At 31.6% G+C, this 22,359-nt stretch overlaps 1 protein-coding gene and 1 long non-coding RNA gene across 2 annotated transcripts in view; both read right to left on the reverse strand.

Annotated features, from left to right (window-relative positions):
* The window catches only part of LOC127703927 (uncharacterized), a 64,596-nt gene that overhangs the window by 41,176 nt on the left and 1,061 nt on the right, over nt 1-22,359 (reverse strand). The window lies entirely within an intron of this gene.
* The window catches only part of LOC127702139 (uncharacterized), a 29,220-nt gene continuing 13,577 nt past the window's right edge, over nt 6,717-22,359 (reverse strand). The window contains exons 2-3 of the mRNA XM_052206243.1: nt 15,907-16,171; nt 6,717-12,959 (exon numbers count right to left, since the gene is read on the reverse strand). Of these exons, the coding sequence (XP_052062203.1) occupies nt 11,397-12,959; nt 15,907-16,116 (1,773 nt within the window). The 5' untranslated portion in view covers nt 16,117-16,171 and the 3' untranslated portion in view covers nt 6,717-11,396. The remainder of the gene's footprint in view (nt 12,960-15,906; nt 16,172-22,359) is intronic.

Raw genomic sequence — 22,359 nt, forward strand, 5'->3', positions numbered from 1 at the left:
TGTAATATTTGACCACTTGTAGGATCGGTCAGATACCTATGATACTTCCTGTTTACCAATACTTTGAATTTTAAGCCAGACTTTTGTTGTTTGAATCAGTGTTTACATTGAACAGATTAATTAATATTATTGATGTTGAATAATAAAATGCTCCGCTGGGTGCAGCTTGATACGACCGCAGAGGTCGAACCCTAAACAGTTGGGGCAAGTATGGACACAACATTCAAGCTTGATACAGCTCTGAATTTGGATTGTGATTAAATATTTGACACAGCATAGGTTTCTGACACAGAATGAATGTGGTCTAAGAACTTAAAAAATTTTAATTTACCTATTCAAACCATATCATTATTATTTGCTTTTATATATAAATCAGAAATAACCAATTTAAAATGGAAAATTTTAAAGAAAAAAAAAGGAAAAAAAATCCCCCCCCCAAAATTTTTTAAACCCCCTAATGATTCATTACCCCCAAACTCAATCCCAGCCTTCCCTTTGTGGTATGGTACCTTGCAGTACAATTTCAGAGAGATCCATACACTTGAACACAAGTTATTGTCTGGAAACTAATAAAATGCTTGTTTTTTGGCCCCTTTTTGGCCCCAAATTCCTAAACGTTTAGGGCAATTACCCCCCAAAATCAATCCCAGCCTTCCCTTTGTGGTATGATACCTTGCAGTACAATTTCAGAGAGATCCATACACTTGAACACAAGTTATTGTCTGAAACTAGAAAAATGCTTATTTTTGGCCCCTTATTCCAAAACGTTTTGGGCAATTACTCCTAAACTCAATTCCAGCTTTCCCTTTGTGATATGGAACCTTGTAGTACAATTTCAGAAAGATCCATACATTTACACACAAGTTATTGTCATGAAATTAGAAAAATGCTTGTTTTTTGCCCCTTTTTTGGCCCCTTAATCCTAAAATTTTGAAGCAATTACCCCAAAATCAATCCCAGCATTCCCTTTGTGATATGGAACCTTGTGGTACAATGTCAGAGAGATCCATACACTAACACACAAGTTATGTCTGGAAGTTACAAAAATGCTTATTTTTGGCCGTTTTTTGGCCCCTAATTCCTTCACTGTTGGTACCATTACCCCCAAAATCAATCCCAACCTTCCTTTTGTGGTATTGAACCTTATGGTAAAATTTCATAGAGATCCATTAACTTATACTAAAGTTAGAGTGCGAAAACCAATATGTCTTCAGACGATGACGACACCAACGTCATACCAATATACGACCGCAAAAAATTTTTGCGGTCGTATAAAAACAACATCACATGCAGTATTGCGAGTTGATAACATTTATTTCATCTACTTAGAAGGTAATTTTTGCTTCGGGTCGATTAATCAATAAGTGATGGATTTCCCTTAGAAGATATTTAAAGGTCCCAGTGAATAAACTACACAGAGAACAATAGCTATTGTATTTACTCAATTATACAAGTGAACTGACAAAAGATTAAATATGTTGACTAAGAGGAGATGACAATGATCAAATCCCATACCGCACAGTCAGCTATTAAAGGCCCCGAAATGACAATGTAAAACAATTCAAACGAGAAAACTAACGGCCTAATTTATGTACAAAAAATGAAGAAAAAACAAATATGTAACACATAAACAAACGATAACCGCTGAATTACAGGCTCCTGACTTGGGACAGGCACATACATACAGAATGATGCCAATTTTGATGAACTTGGAAGTCTTCAGTCCAAGTATTACACTTACCCAATAGCTAATGCTTTTGTTCTGGCATATTGACACTTTTCCGTGTTATGCTTGTCAGTGTAGTTACTTTAATACAGAATGTCCTGCTCTGGACAAGTTTCACATATGCATTTCTTGAAAATTGCTGCTGGTAGAAAGACTTTATTTAAATAAATGTGGATAGTGTCCACACGTGGACACAGATGATGCCCCCGCTTGCATATCATATAGTTATAAAGGGACATAATTGAAGAACGGTAAAAGTGACGCTACCCAAATTTGAACTTAATCTGAGTTTTGTGGTAATAAGCATTGTGTGCAAGTCTCATAACATTTGGTTGAGGCTAACTTAAGTAGAGAACAGAAACTAATCAAATGCTTCGCTGGGCGCAGCTTGATACGACCACAGAAGTCGAACCCTGAACAGTTGGGGCAAGTATGGACACAACATTCAAGCTTGATACAGCTCTGAATTTGGATTGTGATTAAATATTTGACACAGCATAGGTTTCTGACACAGAAAGAATGTGGTCTAAGAACTTGATTTTTTTTTATTTACCTATTATGGTCCAATGTCCATAATCAAAATACATGGTTAGATTCAGCATATCAACGAACCCCATATATTCAATTTTTGTTGAAATCAAACAAAGTTTTATTTTGGACCCCAACTTGGACAAACTTGAAAACTGGGCCCATAATCAAAAATCTAAACACATGTTTAGATTCAGCATATCAAAAAACCCCAAGAATTCAATTTTTGTTAAAATCAAACTAAGTTTAATTTTGGACCCTTTGGACCTTAATGTAGACCAATTTCAAAACTGGACCCAAGATTAAAAATATAAATACAAGGTTAGATTCGGCATATCAAATAAATAAATGTGGTCAAAGATTTAACAAATCTAATGCGCCATACTGTGCAATTAAAGATTACTTCTTGAAATTTTTTAATATTTGAAATTTGAAAAAAAAAATAATATTTAAAGAATAATTCTTTTTAATTTCTGAAATCTGAAATGAGAAAAAATTGACCCCCCACAATTTCTTTTTACCCCCCCCCCCCCCCTTTTTTCCCCCAAAAAAATTCTTTCCCTCAAGATATGGTCATAATCTCAATTCAAATTTCCAATGGAGTTTGCAACCATAATTACCCATTTAAATTTACCATAGTGCTAACTTAATCTATTTTATAACTGAATTTAAAATATAGTGTCAAATCTTTCATATGGATTTTTTTGTAAAAAAAAAAAGATGCAACATTTGCAGATATTTTTACTGGTCTTCCTTTATTAATATGCATTTCTTTAAACATAATTTAAAAGCAGTGTAAGGGAAGTTACCAAAACGTTGTATTTGGATTACCTCCCTTACACTGTTTTAAATTATCTTAATTGTTCATTAACCATTACTTTATACATAATTTAAATGCAGTGTATGGGAGATAATTTCAATTATGTATTTGATTTATCTCCCTTACACTGCTTTAAATTATGTTTTGTACTAAAGTATTTGTCCATTAACCAGGACAACCTTGTTTTTCCCCCTTTTTTGCCCCTAATTCCTAAACGGTTTGAGCCATAACCCCTCAAAGCAAATCCTAACCATCCCTTTGTGGTATGGAAACTTGTAGTATAATTTCAGAGAGATCCATACACCATTCCACAGTTATTGTCTGGAAACTAGAAAATGCTTATTTTTGGCCCCTTTTTGGCCCCTAATTCCTTAACTGTTGGTACCATAACCCCCAAAATCAATCCCCACCTTCCTTTTGTGGTATTGAACCTTATGGTAAAATTTCAAAGAGATCCATTCACTTAAACTAAAGTTAGAGTGCGAAAACCAATGTGTCTTAGGACGACGTCGACGAGCATTTTTTCTATTTGTAAACACGCATAACTCTAGAAAGGTTGTGTATAAGTTTTATAACATTTGGTTGAGACAAACTAAAGTAAGAGAACGGAAACGAAAAATTCAGCAATTTTTATGTTTATAAAGGGAAATAACTCAAAAATGGTAAAAGTGTTGCCACCAAATTTCGTACTTAATCTGTATTATGTAGTAATAAGCATTGTGTATAAGTTTCATAACATTTGGTTGAGGCAAACTAAAAGTATGAAAATGGAAACAAAAAATTTGTACTTGATCTTAGTTTTGTGGTAATGAATATTGTGTATAGGTTTTATAATGTTTGATTGGGGCAAACTTAAGTTACATGGAAACTAAAAATTTTGCAATCTTTCGATTTATAGATGGGCATAACTCAATAACGGTAAAAGTGACACTACCCAAATTCAACTTGATCTGTGTTTTATCAGTGGAAGTCAAAACTAAACATTGCATTGTATAAAGCATTGATTGTAGTTGATTCAACTATAATCATGAACAAAGGAAGATAACTCCAATTTTAAAAATTACTTGATATTTAGAAGAAAATAAAAATTTTGCAATTTTTCCATTTCTAAAGGGCATAACTCTAGAACAGTAAAAGTGACGCCACCAAAATTCAAACTTGATCTGTGTTTTGTGGTAATAAGCATTGTGTATAAGTTTCATAACATTTGGTTGAGGCAAACTAAAGTTAGAGAACTGAAACCAATTTTGGGACATACGTAGTATGTACGTATGTTCGATTGTACGTACAGACGGACAAGGATAAAACTTAATGCCCCCTCCGCTATGCCGGGGGCATAAAAAGAGGATAATAAAACTAATAAAAAACTTATTAACAAACTAAACGTAAAATAATAATGTTTTCCTAAGTAATACTTTAGCATTAATTAACTGACCAATGTGGCTGACTGCAGTAGACCTTAGTTTTTCAATGGAATCCAAAGCTAATGTATATCACTAGAGGCTCTAAAGAGCCTGTGTTGCTTACCATTATCCATTTTCAACAATGTCCACTCTCTGACATTGTAGATTAGAATATAATGCATGTCTATACCTAATCAAGACAAGCATTCTGAGAGTATTGCATGGCAATACATAGTCCCCTACCGGGTAAAAATTCATTATACTGGAACAAAATGCTAACTTGTTCTATAACTTGTCATGGTGTAAACAAAAAGAAAATATCAAGTCAATATCTTCAAGCATGACTAAAAACAGTGTGGAAAACTGAATATATGAGTGAATTTTTCAAGTCCAAGGACCATAACTCTGCACAAAATTATCAGACCGAAACAAAAATTTGAACATGATCTGTAACTTGTCATGATAAAACTATTTACCAATTGTCAATCAATATCTTCAAGCATGATGAAAAAAAGTGTGGAAAACCTATAACACTCTAACATTAGATATGACGTAATACAATGTATATATCTATTTTCAAATTACAATCAAATATAATTAATAGTTCCAAATATTTTTTCTTTCATTTGTCACAAACTAATATAGATTTGTAACTTACCTATAAAATGTCAACAACTTTTATCTACACAATGTAATGTAATGAAATATATACCTTAATAAAAATAGATTATTATCTAATTAAAGGATTTCACTTAATAAAAAAAAATATATATATATACATGAAGCATTCAGAAAATTAGTTTATACAAAATAACATATAAACCTGCCACAAAATTCCTCAAACAATTTACCAAAGAATGTCTTTTAAAAAATGAGTTATCTCCCTTTGTACAGATTATATGGTTTAACATAGTACTCTTAACATTAGTTATGGAGTTTTTTAATGGACCATAACTCTGGACTAAATCATCAGACCGGAACAAAATTCGAACTTGATCTATAACTTGTCATGATAAAACTATATACCAAATATCAAATCAATATCTTCAAGAACGAAGAAAAAAAGTGTGGAAAGCTGAGTTGCTGGACTGACGGATGGACAGACGGACGGACGGACAGACAGACAGACAGAGTGCAATCCTAAAGTCCCCTTCGACTTCATCGGTAGGGGACTAAAAAGTAACGTTGATTAATAAACCATGAAAATTATTTCTTATTGCTTCTTGCTTGAGAAACGGACAAAATCATGAAAACTTAAAAGGTTGACCAATAAACCATGAATATGAGGTCAAGATCCGATAAATACTGCCAGACAAACATGTACACCTTACAATTATTCCATACTCATAATCTTGTTTACCTAATGTTTATAGAATCGTAGAAACAGACCTCATCTTGAAAACTTAACAATGACCAATGAACAACTAAAGATAGGCAAAGGTCAAATGAATCCTGCAAGACAGGCATTTGGTCTCTTGTTGAGAGTTGTCTCATTGACAATCATACCACATCTTCTTATTTTTACATGAACATCTTACAACATTCCATTACACCAAATATAGTAAACTTATATTCTTGTATTATATTGCTTAAAGTATCTGAAACTGACCTAACCATAAAACTTAACTGACCAATGAACCATGAAAATAAGGTCAAGGAAAGATGAACCCTGTCAGATGGATATGTAAACCTTGGAAGGATCCCATTAACTCTATTAATGTATCCTTTAACTCATAATAAGAGAGAAATTCACATTGCAAAAAAATATCAGTTGCTAAACCATGAAAATGAGGTGCAAGATAATGGACACATGACATGGAAGCTTCTGGACTTAAGGTGTCAGAATTGTCTGTATACAAGGCATGAAGTATCCAGGTAGCTTACCATCTGATATACAACATTTATCCAAATAGTTTACATCCCCACTAGATTATCATCCCTGTGTCTTACAATCTGCAACAACTTTTGTAGCTGGCAAGACTAAAGGTAATAAAGAATAATGAAACATGGATAAGCCCTGCAGACAAACTTACACACTATACATCAAATATTACTTATAGAACTGGAGTAATAGACTGTACAGTTGCCGGTATTTGCTTACATCCACTTCATTTGAACTTTGGTGAATAGTTGTCTCGCTGGCAATCATACTACATCTCTTTATTTTTATATTAATTATGAAAACTTAAATTATATGAACCAGTTGGCCTGGCTGAAGGTAAGTAAATACAAAGAACACTTCTTATTTTATAGGTTTATTCTGTTTGAAATAGATATATTCCATAAAATGACAAGATGTGAAAAAAAACACAGCCAAAGAAAAATACTTGTGTGTTGAAGTCCATGATAAAAATTATAGTGCAACACTTGAAAAATTCTGACAACAATCTGTGGTTTCTTAATATCTGGATTTTTTAAATTGCAAATATACCTACCCTAACAATTTCCACAAAACACTGAAAGAGCCAAGAAATTTACAACTTTCTATACAAAAATAAAAATATGATGTAACTAGACACAAATACAACTTTAAAGTTGGTTATGATATAAAAATTTGGTTACATGCACAAAAATCAAGTTAATTCATTTTAAATCTTTGAATATAATATGTTAGTAAATTAAGTATAACCTTGTGAGCACAAACCAATTTTATAAGTTTCACAACCAAATTTTTATTTTAAAGATGGCATTTTTATTTATAAAAATATATAATTGATGAAAAAACCTATTATTCTTCAAAATTCTAAAATCTTACACTATCCAATGATTATGCAAAATATCAACACAAAATATGAAATGGTGATGATATAAAAAAAATTATCTGCAACAGCAGTAATGCTTATACAAACGCAGCTAACACAAAAGGTTTGAGGTATATCAACAAAATGGGATTTACAAACTCTCAGCACCGCCAACTGTGCATTGAACACACAATTAGATACAAATAAAACAGGGTATGGATCTATTTGATAATTTGTTAATCCACTTACGTTTGGATATACAATGATCATCGTTAAAATCTTGGAAACGGTTTGTAAAAGATATCTTTCACACAATATAAACATGAACTTAAATATTGCATTATAGTGAAGAAAACTGCTGGTTTTATAAATTCTGAACAAATAAAACAAATCTGGAAATTCTATACCTCCTAAACAAATTATCTGAACAAAGTAAGATGTTTTCTAATGTGTTAAAGGAATGAAGTTAATGCCCTATTTTGGAACAGCTGTTTTAATTAATATCATAACAAGAGTAGTAGGGAAAATAAAAGGGATGACATTTGAAATAAATTATTTTTAATATATTTATTGCTTCCAAATTTAAAATAAGATTGATTAATAAACATTTTTTTCCACAAATTTATTTTATGTAGTCTTTCATCATTTATAATTTTATATTTGTTGTCTTTTTAATAAAATAAAGATAGACAAATTTGAATATATTAATAACATTTTATCACAAACAAAAAAAACCATAACAAATATAAATAAAAACATAAAATTAAAGAAGCAACAAGTCATGGAACAATGGTTTTTCGGTAAATTAAAAAATGGGAAAATGTCATGCTTATGAATTTAGTTGTCATTTTTCAGGAATTAATATATTCTGGCTCCAGAAAGGCCAGATTGACAATGTAAGACCCTTAATTTCACAAGATCTTTTAATACCACCTCATCATCATTTCATAGTTCAAACTCTTCTAATACAACCTAATCATCATTTCACAGCAATCCAAACTATCTGAACTTCATGTAGTCTTTAGGAAATACGAAGTTTCAACTTGTAAGACCAATTCTTAGATTTCATTATTAAATGTACAAATAAGTGTCAAACCAATTCAAAAACATTTTGGCAAAGAATACATATATTAAGCTTTTTTTCAATTGGTGATTTCCTTTTTACCTCTACATGATACATTTATAACATTATCTAGAAAAGATGAAAATCATTTTGATTTTTCACACATGAAAAAACAGATGAAAGATTTTTTTTACTTCTTAATTTTTTTAGATCATTGTCATAACTCTTTCAAATGACTTCTGAATTCATAAGCATGACATTCTAATACAAAATAAAATATCATATTTTGGTCATTTTTTCTTAAAAACAAAAATCAGATAAAATTATATGACTAGTATAATATTTCTGTTTCAAACAGAATCGAAAAATTGTTATAATACGAAAATGATAGACCATTCTATCTAAGCCGAAAATATCGAAAGTTTATGTTACTACCATGACCCCTATAGCATTTACATACATACATGCTAAAACTAAGAACATAAAAAATTACACAAAGAAATTTAAAGGCTTAGGTATTAATTAAGAGTCAATGTTTGTTTCTGCTGAGTATGTTTCGAAACTAACGCAAGATGAATATGCTCGATGAACATAGAATCTACAAATAATTTTTTCAAACAGAAATTATGCTATAGACGAAATTAACTAAAATGTTAGCAGCACAAATACCGGTACATGACAAATATTTCACTAAATACACACTCAATGCAAATTTGACTAATTCACAAAAGGTATTGTGTTTTATTTGAACACAGACAGACAATTACAAAATGCTATAAGAATCATAGCAGTAATATATATAGAAATGTAGTGATACATGTAATACTGATATCTGAAATGGATATGTAACTTTTCGCTAACAAATATAATTATGTTTATTATCAAGAATTTGCTCCTTGATTTCGTAGAAACTGACATAATGACAGAAACCAGAGCATAAAACACAAGTAGGAAGACTAAAAGAAATAGAATATACTTGACATTTGTATGAAGGTCATCAAATATTGCAAACTGCATTTTTAATCATAAATTTCAAATCAATTACAAAATTACATTGCAAAGTTAAATCTGACAAAAATAGAATAATTTGATAAATTATTTGTCATTAAAGTTTTCTAAAAGAACAAGAACAAAATTTTTAAGCAAACATTATCCTAAAAAAACATGACAATCACTTTTAGACATGATTTTTCTCTCTACATGTGAAATACAGATATCTGTAAAAAAAAAAGTATTCCACTTCAATAAAACTTTCTTTATCAGAAGAAATTTCAACTTTATTTCTGGTCAGGTTCTATCAAATTTTAAAAATTGAATAAACACTAACAATATTTTTTTTTGCATATCTCTGTTCTTTGGTTTTAAAACCCGATTAAATAATAAGATGAAGTGTCCCAACAAACCAAAGATAAAAAAAATGCACAAATATAAATATCTTATATAAAATATATTCCATTTACACAATAATAAATATGGTTCAATTAAAAATCTCATTGCATATACTTAGGTAGTAATAATAATAATAATAATAATAATAAATATGTCCAGCACAAAACATTACAGAACAAGGTCACTTTAATAAAAAATAAAATTATTTTACAAAAAATCAGAAATTATTGCATCCATCTATTATTTCAAATCTTACATTATCTGCTTTTTCATGATTTTTGAAAGTTTTCAAATTACATTTCAGATTAATTTAAGGTGGTATCTAACACTACAGGGAGATAACTCTGTAAAAATCAGCTAAACGTTTTAATTACGTTGTATTGTTAAGGAAATATTAAGCTTCTCAATGATCAAAATTATTGTTTGTTGAACTGTTATATAACCAATGAAATTTTTCTGATAAAGTGGTTGATTCAAATTTTTTGAAATTTTTATATTTTTGTCAAAGGGTCAAAGTAAACATTTTGTCCAAATTTTATGAAAATTAAACGAGCCAAATTGATATTAGTCAAGGTGTTGGGTACCACCTTAAAGAACTTACATGTCGTCAGGTATATAAAGTTGCCTGTATGTTACAGTCCTTGGCATTATTTTTTAAGACCCGGTTAGGGCATACACTACAGCCCATGCTGATTTTTGTAATTTCTACCCCGTCTAATCTGAGCAGCCCATTAAAATGTTTACGCTAATAGTTATTTGAAATAATGGATAAACAAACACATTGCAATAATTTCAGAAATTTTTGTTACTACATGTATATTAAATTTGCAGTGTTGTGTAAAATCTGGAAAAATAGTTGAAACTGTTAGTATCATCAGATCTATAAGAAAACTTTACAGTACAGATAAAATTTAAATGAAATGGTACATTTTGTAGTGACCTTTTATAAGCACTATACTTTCAATATGGCAGTAAGTTATACATATTTAAGTCAAAATCAACTTGGCAAAATCATAAAGCATACCACTAGAAATGACACATTCCTCACTGGCTCAGACTGAAGTACTGTGCAAGAAAATAACTGGTAACTAATAATTTAGTCACAATACCTAACCAAAAACTTATCTACATCCACTGAAGCAATCACAAACTTATTCTAAATCCACACATGCTATCATAAACTCAATCTAAATCCACCAAAGCAATCACAAATTTATTCTAAATCCACAGAAGCAATTATTATTTGACAGTTCCCCGATTACATTCAACATTGATGCAGGAATCTTTCCAAAAAATGCAACATCTTTTTTCAAAATATAAATGGGCAGGCACCATCATACATGTTTGGTACCAAAATCAAATCATCAGATTTAGTAATACAAAATATTTAATATTACTTTGTAAGCATTTAATAACAGTGTTGTACTTTATCCTGCTCAAAATGTAATTTGCATGTACAGGAGATATTGCATAATTAGATCAATCCCTAAAACAAGGTGGATTTTGTGAAAGAACAGAGATTAATTTACACAATCATTAATACTAAAATACGTTGTTATATGATCTTGCACATTATGAACTTTAGACTTGCTAAAGTGGAAACCTGCAATTAGTATTGTGCTACTGCTACAACAATCATGAAAACATTACTCTATATCTGTTCTTTCACAAAACCATTATAAAAAGTCTTGACTATTGACTAAATATTGCATAAAATGAAGAACTCTTAAAATTCTTCATGAAACAGCTGAGTTGCTAGAACCTCTCCTGTTACAATAGTTTGACATCCAGCTTCTGATGTTTTTTTCTGAGTATTTTCTGATTTCCCCTCTTTTCCAACTTCACCATTTAATGTACCATTACTTTCCTTAGTTGTGCTTTCATCCTCACCATCTCTGGGACTGTCTCCTAGTACTGAACGGTTCATGTAATAACGTTCTGCTACCATGGATAAACTTGGAGATTCTCCCTCATCACTCAGATCTAACTCATCAACATCTCTAAGACCTGCCAATTCAGCATGTTTGAAATTCCAGACTGGAACAATTCCTGCTCCACTTGGTGCTGCATCCCCAAAAGCATAATTGACACCCCCAACACTGACAGGGGTTGATGCAATAGTACTGTCATTCAATTCGGGAATTATTTGCCGCATCTCTTCATCAATGTTTGTAAGGGGACTTGGCGGTTCTTTATATGGTATGCCATCCATTGGCAACTGTAATTGTGTTGCTACCTTTTCAATTAAGTCCTCGATGGATTCATGTTCTTTCCATACTTTCGTTGCACGCCATCTTGCACGACTCCCTTTAGGAGCTGGAATTGCATCAAAGCAACACATTTCTCCAACATGTAACAATTTGTTCAAATCATCAATGTGTTTCCCAAATATTGACCGATCAATGAATACATGTTCATGCCGGCCAAGATCAATGATACCCCAAAGTTTTGCAACATGATAAATACGGCCTTTCCTGCCAGTAACAGTTGGTTTTGGACTTGCTTGTGGTCTGCTGCCTGTGATGAAAACATTTAGACGTGCATTTTTTATTACAGAAACTGTCTCATCCTCTGCTACAACAAATATATTTGCATGTGAGAGAAGAAATTTTTCTAAATCTTGTTTTGTCCATCCAATTGTATTTCTTAAACTTTCAGGAGCTTGACTGAAGTGTCCAGTTAAACTGCTTAACTTCATATCCCCTTTCTTTTCTATTATGCCTTTTATAAACATGACAGCTTTGTACTGATTAGCTGTCATTTCTGTTGGTCCAGATTTTGCACTTCCTGGAGTAATTGCACTTTTTATGGCTGGTGATCTTGGTGACATCAGTGGGGATCGAGGTTCCAACATATCCAATGATTTAGGTCTTTTCTTTAATTTAGGTGTACTCTGTAATAATAATTGATCTCTTTCTTGGTTAAAACGAGAGGTTAAGGCACTGTCTTCAAGAAATGGCTCGGCATTAGGATTCACAGCACTGTATGTTATATTGTCTTTAAGGCCAACCATGTCACCTTTAATTTCAAAAATCAGTGGATGCCTAAGTATCCACTGTTTGAACTCATTCTGTGGGCCAACACATTCTCTGATATCTGGAGGTGCTTGTGATAAATGCCCAGCTAGACTTGCTGTTGCCATCCATTGTTCTCCTTTTTTTAGCATTTTGCTTCGAAAGTACTGAACTGCTTCAGTTTCAGTAGATACTTCTTGGGGATTTGATGATGCAGGGCTGCTTTCTCGAAAATTTGACTTTCCAAGATCGTTACTTCCGTCATTCAAACTAACCTGCAAAACAATATCAAAGTGATAAATCAATATTTGATCAAGAATACAATGTACAGTTAACTCCACTGAGTCAGTCAGGGGAATTATTGAAATAAGTGATTTATAAGTCACTCACATAAGTACTAATAAAAAGTAGCAAGTTAGAAATTCTATGATTTTGTAGTTTTACCAAAATTTTAAAAATACAAGTTTAGATTATATCTTATTATTAGTAAAATTGAAAAAAATGAACCTTTTGCTTCTTTAAAGTAGCAAGGTTGATGCCTTTAAGCTTTTAATTCTATATTTGTTGAAAAAATGCTAAAATAAAGGCTTTACATAATGAACTAATACTTTCTTAACAGACTTTTCCCAGCATTGGGAGTATTTTTTCTGTAAAATTCAAGGTTTCATCTTACAGATTATGTAATAAAATTTTACTGTTAGCAATCAAAATTTCACTGTTCAGGGGTGTTGAAATTAGTGGGGGTAATTGAAATAATAATACTTAAAGAAGTGATTTTTTGGAAGAAAATAGAGGTATGATACTTAAACAAGTGATTTTCATGCCATTATCCCAGATTCAGTACAAGGTCATCACCTGACATAACCAGTCATCCTATAAACACAGATGTTGGTTCTGATAATTTTAGCAACATAATTAGTCCCTGGATCATTAGTATTATATATTTAAAGCTACAATAAAATTAAATCACTTAGTCTAATGATTTATTTGTACTACTTAAATAGGTGATTAATAAAGAAAGACAACTCTTACTTCCAACATTTCTGGACAAAATGTTACTTGAATCAGATTTATGATCACTCATTTAAGTAATTCCCTGACTGTTAGTCACATACCACTAAATTGCATAGGTCCATCAATTGCATAACTTTCTCCTCCCCCACAGAGTACAGTTTGTAACTTTTGACTGAGAATATTTAATATCTTACATTTTCTTTAAGGTATTTTGATGCATATCATACATTTGTTTTCATATTTATTTTACTGAAACAACATGAAAAAGTTTGAATCATGTTTTGTGATTTGTTCAAATTTTAAATAGGGAAAATTCCACAGCCTTTCCTCATGCAATTTTAGATTAACATCACTGTTTCATTTCCATTGATCAAAGCCTTCAAAAACCTAAACAATTAGATTAAGAGTCATCAAAGTCTGATTTATACTGAGTAGGTACTTTTTTATTTGCTAAATAAAATTATCTCCTTTAGTATAATGTACATGGATAAGAAATCAGAAATATCATTGATATATTGACAAAAATTCATCATGATTGAGAAAAGAAAAGTTCTTTTTTTATTCCCCTAACATGTACATGTAAAGCAAATAGTTTTCTTGGTTTTCTAAATGACTTAGAGTCATTTAATAATGGTGTTATATACATGTACTGTTTGTTTCTGTATTTGTCCTGGTCTAGATTCTCCATCAGCAGAAAACAAGAAAAAAGACAATTGCTTCCAATTTTTCCTGCTACAGTATACACACTTCAAAAATGTACTCTCTCTTACTCTTTCTTTTGTATTTTTACTTTTTAGTGTTTGGTGGATAGCTGTCTCTTAGCAACCATACAACAGTTTTAAGTTAACAAGAATAGTTTGCAAGGTCTTGTCACTGAAGCAGCAACATAAGTAATTTCTAAACTTTCTGGTTAATTTAAGGATGTTCGCTTGTCATGTTTTGGAATTTTTGTCAGATTTTCGGAATCCTCTGTTTTTATCCATGTATTGCCATTAAAAAAATTTGCCCACTCACCCCTACTTTTCTTTTCATAATTTTATTACATATAGTTTAATAAGCCATATTTGAAAATCTTATAAAATTCTTGTTTTTTTTTCATAGTTTTTGCAACAAAAAAGCGGCCAATGTTAAAAGTATGCAAAATCTAGAGAGAATCATTTCCCGCCAAATTTTCAATGGCTTTTATCTCGAAAACAAGCACTTGGACCCTTCATTTTTTTCTGCTTTTTTAGTTCCTTTATTTATATACTATCATTTTAGAACAGTTTTTTAAAAATTTTGAAACAGAGTAGCGAGCATCCTTAAGGCAGCCTCAAACTCATTTAATTAATAACTGGATTAAGAGAAATTAACCAAAAAATAAATGGGGAATGTGTCCATTGGACACAGATAATGCCCCGCTTGCATATTTTATAAAGTTATTAAGGACATAACTGAAGAAAAGTAAAAGTGACGCTACCCAAATTTGTACTTAATCTGAGTTTTATGGTAATAAGTATTGTGTATAAGTCTCATAACATTTGGATGAGGCTAACTTAAGTAAGAGAACAGAAACGAAAAATTCAGCAATTTTTCCATTTGTAAACAGGCATAACTCTAGAACAGTAAAAGTGACATCACCAAAATTCAATTTTGATCTGTATTTTGTGGTAATTAGCATTGTGAATAAGTCTCATAACATTTGGTAGAGGCAAACTAAAGTTAGAGAACAGAAACGAAAAATTCAGCAATTTTTATGTTTATAAAGAAGAATAACTCAATAAAGGTACAAGTGTTGCCACCCAATTTCATACTTGATCTGTATTATGTGGTAAAAAGCCTTGTGTATACGTTTCATAACATTTGGTTGAGGCAAACTAAAAGTTAGAAAACGGAAACGAAAATTCTGCAATTTTTCCACTTGTAAAGGGGCATAACTCTAGAACGGTTATAGTGACGCCACCAAAATTCAAACTTGATCTGTGTTTTGTGGTAATAAGCATTGTGTATAAGTTTCATAACATTTGGTTGAGGCAACCTAAAGTTAGAGATCGGAAACCAACTTTGGGACGTACAGACGGACAAGGGTAAAACTTAATGCCCCCTCCGCTACGGCGGGGGCATAAAAACTATGGGAACTTGATATTGAAAGTTACTAGAAAATCTGCCCAATCAGGTGTAAAAGTTAACTCAATACTATGCCTTCCTGAACAATATTTTATCACTTACTAAATTTCCATTCACTGCAAATAAGGATGGATATTTTTGTAGGAATTTCTTTAAACCAGCTTCATTCCCACCTGCACATTGTCGCATGTCTGGTGTAAAGTTACGACTTCCAAAGCGCCCTGCTAACTGACTGATAGTATAGGGTGTTGCGCTATTCATCAAAATCTCCAAGAAATACAACATGGCTTTGTGTCCAGCATCGTCAGCCATGGTGATCTACTTAGTATCGAAAGGCGAAAATGAAGCTAGAAAACTTCTCTGTTACCTAAAATGGAATAAAAAGATTATATAGAATATAAATAATGTTTTATTCATGCTCATTTTCCTTTCTTTCTTATGTAAATGATGTAAGTGGTTGCTGTTCTTATCATCATGGGTTTTTTTTCCTAGGGTAATTTGCTGTGTTTGGTAAGACCTCTCAGGGTATTTGGTCCTCAATGCTCTTCAACTTCTTACTTTTTTTTGGCCTTTTTAACTTTAATTATTCTAGCATCACCTATGAACCTGTCGTAAACTTAACCGGACATCTGTAATTATACTCATAATTAAACTGTTAAGACACAGTATATACATGTAAATAGATCACTGTGTGTCATCAAGATATACCATGCAATAAAAACTTCCTCAGAAAAATGTTATTCCTTCAATCAAAAATAATATAATTCAAATAAAATAATTCTAATTTTTTAAATTCCCTGTCAGTACAGATTTTTAATACTGCATCGATTAAATGACCTGATTTGTAAAAACACATACAGTTTCTATAAAAGTCGTTTTAACAAGTTGCGTATTACAATTAGAATAGTGATTATAATGATGATCTGTTCTCAGTAAGAAATGAAAATATAATGAAACTGTTGTATATCCATTTCTAAATAATCAAATAACTAACTAATCCAACCATATGCAAAAGTAATCAGTTGTCTCAGCATGGAAAAAAATCTGTTTGAGCTGATAATTAACTGATAACTTACTAAATGAAAATATTGGCTTAATGATGGAATACTGTAAATTCAGAAATTATTGCGTTCATTTATTATTGCGATTTTTGTGGAAAGGACAAAAATGCGAAATTAATTATTGCGATTGCAGGAAGATCTACATACAGTTATTTATATCAGATATCAGAATGCGAGTTCTTATTATTGCGATACTCCCTCAATCGCATTAATCGCATTAATAAAAACCTCGCAATAATTTCTGAATTTACAGTACTACATATTCAAGGTTATATTACTTTTGATGCTTAAAACAATCAAAATATATTTGTATTACAAAATCAATACCTATTATAAAATTTTATGATTAATTAGAACTAGAATGGCACCCTTATCATGCTTATGACTGATAAAGTAACTTTACATAGGTCTTAAAATGTGTTGCTTTTGTTCCGAATGCATAATTAATAGTGTCAACATAGTATCATAAGTATGGGGGAAAACATTTATAATATTGTTGATTTTTTTAAAACTAAATGTACAAAATGTAGAATTTTTTTCATTTTTTGCCAATAAAATCTTGCTTTTATTGCAAAACCTTCCAAATCTGGTTGACTGATCATAATATTGGTGCACGTGTGTTCCTTTGTCATGTGCTTTTGTGTTAGCTTAACTCATACATTTATTTTGTATGCATGTCTGTAGCAAATTCCTAAAACTGAAATGTCAGGTACAAATTTCAACCTTTTGAGAAGACAGGAAATGGCCTTGATTGCTTATAGTTTGTTGTCATAATGACAGTGTTACACAAATAAGAATACTTGTGTTCCATACCCATGATACCAGATGCACGCTAAGAAATAACAAGTATACTAGTTTATTGCACATTAAGGGTTTAGCATCTAAAAAAAAATTTTAGTCACTGTAACCTTGAACTTTGAAATATTGACCTCAAAAATCAAAAGGAGGTCTTCCTCTCATTAAATATCATTATGTAACTAAAATATTGTTGCAGTCTGACATAAAGTAGCATTCAGAAAAAAAATAATTGATAGATGGGTTTGAACTCTATACTTCAAAGCATGGGGTATATTTGAAAGGCAGAAATAATGTAACTTGTTATGTTTGACATGCCACATGGTAAAGCACCTTCTTAATTAAATTTGCCCTCAATGGATTTTACTTGTCTATAAATCATAAAATGGTGTAAATAAAGAAAATCAACTGGCCTAGCTTTGGTTTCTCTTGCGGCTTAACCCATGGTTTATTTATTTCAGGTAGAATAAAATGCTTCGCTGGGGTGCAGCTTGATACAACCGCAGAGGTCGAACCCTGAACAGTTGGGGCAAGTATGGACACAACATTCAAGCTTGATACAGCTCTGAATTTGGATTGTTATTAAATATTTGACACAGCATAGGTTTCTGACACAGAAAGAATGTGGTCTAAGAACTTGAATTTTTTTTTAATTTACCTATTATGGTCCAATGTCCAAAATCAAAATACATGGTTAGATTCAGCATATCAAAGAACCCCATATATTCAATTTTCGTTAAAATCAAACAAAGTTTAATTTTGGACCCCAACTTGGACCAACTTGAAAACTGGGCCCATAATCAAAAATCTAAACACATGTTTAGATTCAGCATATCAAAGAACCCTAAGAATTCAATTTTTGCTAAAATCAAACTAAGATTAATTTTGGACCCTTTGGACCTTAATGTAGACCAATTTAAAAATCGGACTTAAAATTAAAAATCTAAATACACGGCTAGATTTGGAATATCAAAGAACCCCAAGAATTCAATTTTTGATGAAATCAAACAAAGTTTAATTTTGGACCCTTTTGACCTCAATATGAACCAATTTGATAGCGGGGCCCACAAATAAAAAATCTAAATTCATGGTTAGATTCAGCATATCAAAGAACCCCATATATTCAATTTTTGTTGAAATCAAAAAAAGTTTAATTTTGGACCCCAACTTGGACCAACTTGAAAACTGGGCCCATAATCAAAAATCTAAACACATGTTTAGATTCAGCATATCAAAGAACTCTAAGAATTCAATTTTTGTTAAAATCAAACTAAGTTTAATTTTGGACCCTTTGGACCTCAATGAAGACCAATTTAAAAAAAACGGGACCCAAATTAAAAATCTAAAAATACGGTTAGATTTGGCATAGTAAAGAACCCCAATAATTCAATATCTGATGAAATCAAACAAAGTTTAATTTTGGACCCTTTTGACCTCAATATGAACCAATTTGATAGCGGGGCCTACAAATAAAAAATCTAAATACATGGTTAGATTCAGCATATCAATGAACCTCTTGTTGAAATCAAACAAAGTTTAATTTTGGACCCCAATTTGGACCAACTTGAAAACTGGGCCCATAATCAAACATCTAAATACATGTTTAGATTCAGCATATCAAAGAACCCCATATATTCAATTTTTGTTGAAATCAAACAAAGTTTAAATACTGGACCCTATCTTGGACCAACTTGAAAACTGGGCCCATAATCAAAAATCTAAACACATGTTTAGATTCAGCATATCAAAGAACCCTAAGAATTCAATTTTTGCTAAAATCAAACTAAGTTTAATTTTGGACCCTTTGGAACTTAATGTAGACCAATTTAAATAAACTGCTTCGCTGAGCGCAGCTAGATACGCCCGCAGAGGTCCAACCCTGAACAGTTGGGGCAAAAATGGACACAATATTCAAGCTTGATACAGGTCTGAATTTGGATTGTAATTAAATATTTGACATATTATAGGTTTCTGAATAAATGTAGTCAAAGAACTTGAAATTGGTTATATGAATTGAATTTATATTCAATTATAGATTTCTTGCTGTTGTGCAATACTTAGTAAATCTGTTGTCAGACTATAAACAAATAAAGTTCAATTAATTCTCAATGTCATATTAGAAATTTATGAAAATAAAAAGGGAGCTTACATCAATAGATATAAACAGTTCACCAAAGTTTCATGAGAATTGGTGACAGAATTTTTGAGTTATTGTCCGAAAACTGGAAAATCACCCCTTTTTTTAATGAATAAAACCCCCATTACTCAGAAATGTAAAATGTAAAATTTATAAAATTCTAAAGGGAGCTTACATCAATACATACAAACAATTCACCAAAGTTTCATAAGAATTGCTGAAAGCATTTTTGAGTTTTTGTCCGAAAACTGGAAAATCCCCCCTTTTTTATGAATAAAACCCTGTAACTCCGAAACGTAAAATCTAAAATTTATAAAAATCGAAAGGGAGCTCATGTCAATAGATATAAACAATTCACCACAATTTCTTGCAAGTTGGTGAAAGCATTCTTGACTTATTGTCCGAAAACTGGAAAATCCCCCTTTTTTTAATGAATAAAACCCCATAACTCAGAAACGTAAAATCTAAAATTTATAAAGAACGAAAGGGAGCTCACGTCAATAGATATAAACAATTCATGCAAATTGGTTAAAGCTTTTTTGAGTTAATGTCCGACATGTTGACGACGGACAGACGGACGGACAGACGGACGGACAGATGGACGGACGGACAACGGTATACCATAATACGTCCCGTAAATGGGCGTATAAAAACAGGACCCAAAATTAAAAATCTAAATACACGGTTAGATTTGGAATATCAAAGAACCCCAATAATTCAATTTCAGATGAAATCAAACAAAGTTTAATTTTGGACCCTTTTGACCTCAATATGAACCAATTTGATAACGGGGTCCACAAATAAAAAATCTAAATACATGGTTAGATTCAGCATATCAAAGAACCCCATATATTCAATTTTTGCTAAAATCAAACAAAGTTTAATTTTGGACCCTTTGGACCTTCATATGGATTTTTTTGTAAAAAACAAAAATGCAACATTTGCAGATATTTTTTCTGGTCTTCCTTTATAAATATGCATTTCTTTAAACATAATTTTAAAGCAGTGTAAGGGAAGTAACCAAAGCGTTGTATTTGGATTACCTCCCTTACACTGTTTTAAATTATCTTTATTGTTCATTAACCATTACTTTATACATAATTTAAAAGCAGTGTAAGGGAGATAATTTCAATGATGTATTTGATTTATCTCCCTTACACTGCTTCAAATTATGTTTTGTACTAAAGTATTTGTCCATTAACCAGGACAACCTTGTTTTTCCCCCTTTTTTGCCCCTAATTCCTAAACATTTTGAGCCATAACCCCCCAAAGCAAATCCTAACCATCCCTTTGTGGTATGGAAACTTGTAGTATAATTTCAGAGAGATCCATACACCGTTCCACAGTTATTGTCTGGAAACTAGAAAATGCTTATTTTTGGCCCCTTTTTGGCCCCTAATTCCTTAACTGTTGGTACCATAACCCCCAAAATCAATCCCAACCTTCCTTTTGTGGTATTTAACCTTATGGTCAAATTTCAAAAAGATCCATTCACTTAAACTAAAGTTAGAGTGCGAAAACCAATGTGTCTTTGGACGACGACGACGACGACGACGCCAACGTCATACCAATATACGACCACAAAATTTTTTTGCGGTCGTATAAAAAGATGACTTTCCCTTTCATGCATGTTCCCATATATTTCCAGGGGATAAGAAATCTACTAGCCCAACGCCTGGGACTAGAGCATTTACACCTCGGGCAATCAAAACTTGTAACCCAATATGCCTGACGGACTAGTAACAAAAAATTCTTGGCGTTTCCAAAATACAGAGTGGAAAATCCTTCATCACTATTCTATCCTAGCCAATCAAATTCAATTACGTCATCCGGGATTCCAAGAATTTGAACTGATTTTGTGCATGTTTTAATAAAATGCTTTGCTGGGCGCAGCTTGATACGACCGCAGAGGTCGAACCCTGAACAGTTGGGGCAAGTATGGACACAACATTCAAGCTTGATACAGCTCTGAATTAGGATTGTGATTAAATATTTGACACAGCATAGGTTTCTGACACAGAAAGAATGTGGTCTAAGAACTTCAATTTTTTTAATTTACCTATTATGGTCCAATGTCCAAAATCAAAATACATGGTTAGATTCAGCATATCAAAGAACCCCATATATTCAATTTTTGTTGAAATCAAACAAAGTTTAATTTTGGACCCCAACTTGAACAAACTTGGAAACTGGTCCCATAATCAAAAATCTAAACACATGTTTAGATTCAGCATATCAAAGTACCCCAAGAATTCAATTTTTGTTAAAATCAAACTAAGTTTAATTTTGGACCCTTTGGACCTTAATGTAGACCAATTAAAAAAAACAGGACCCAAAACTAAAAATCTAAAAACACGGTTAGATTTGACATATCAAAGAACCCCAATAATTCAATTTTTGATGGAATCAAACAAAGTTTAATTTTGGACCCTTTTGACCTCAATATGAACCAATTTGATAGAGGGTCCACAAATAAAAAATCTAAATACATGGTAAGATTCAGCATATCAAAGAACCCCATATATTCAATTTTTGTTGAAATCAAACAAAGTTTAATTTTGG

This window comes from Mytilus californianus, unplaced genomic scaffold (genome assembly GCF_021869535.1).
Source record: "Mytilus californianus isolate M0D057914Y unplaced genomic scaffold, xbMytCali1.0.p SCAF_1, whole genome shotgun sequence".
NCBI classification, from domain to species: domain Eukaryota; kingdom Metazoa; phylum Mollusca; class Bivalvia; order Mytilida; family Mytilidae; genus Mytilus; species Mytilus californianus.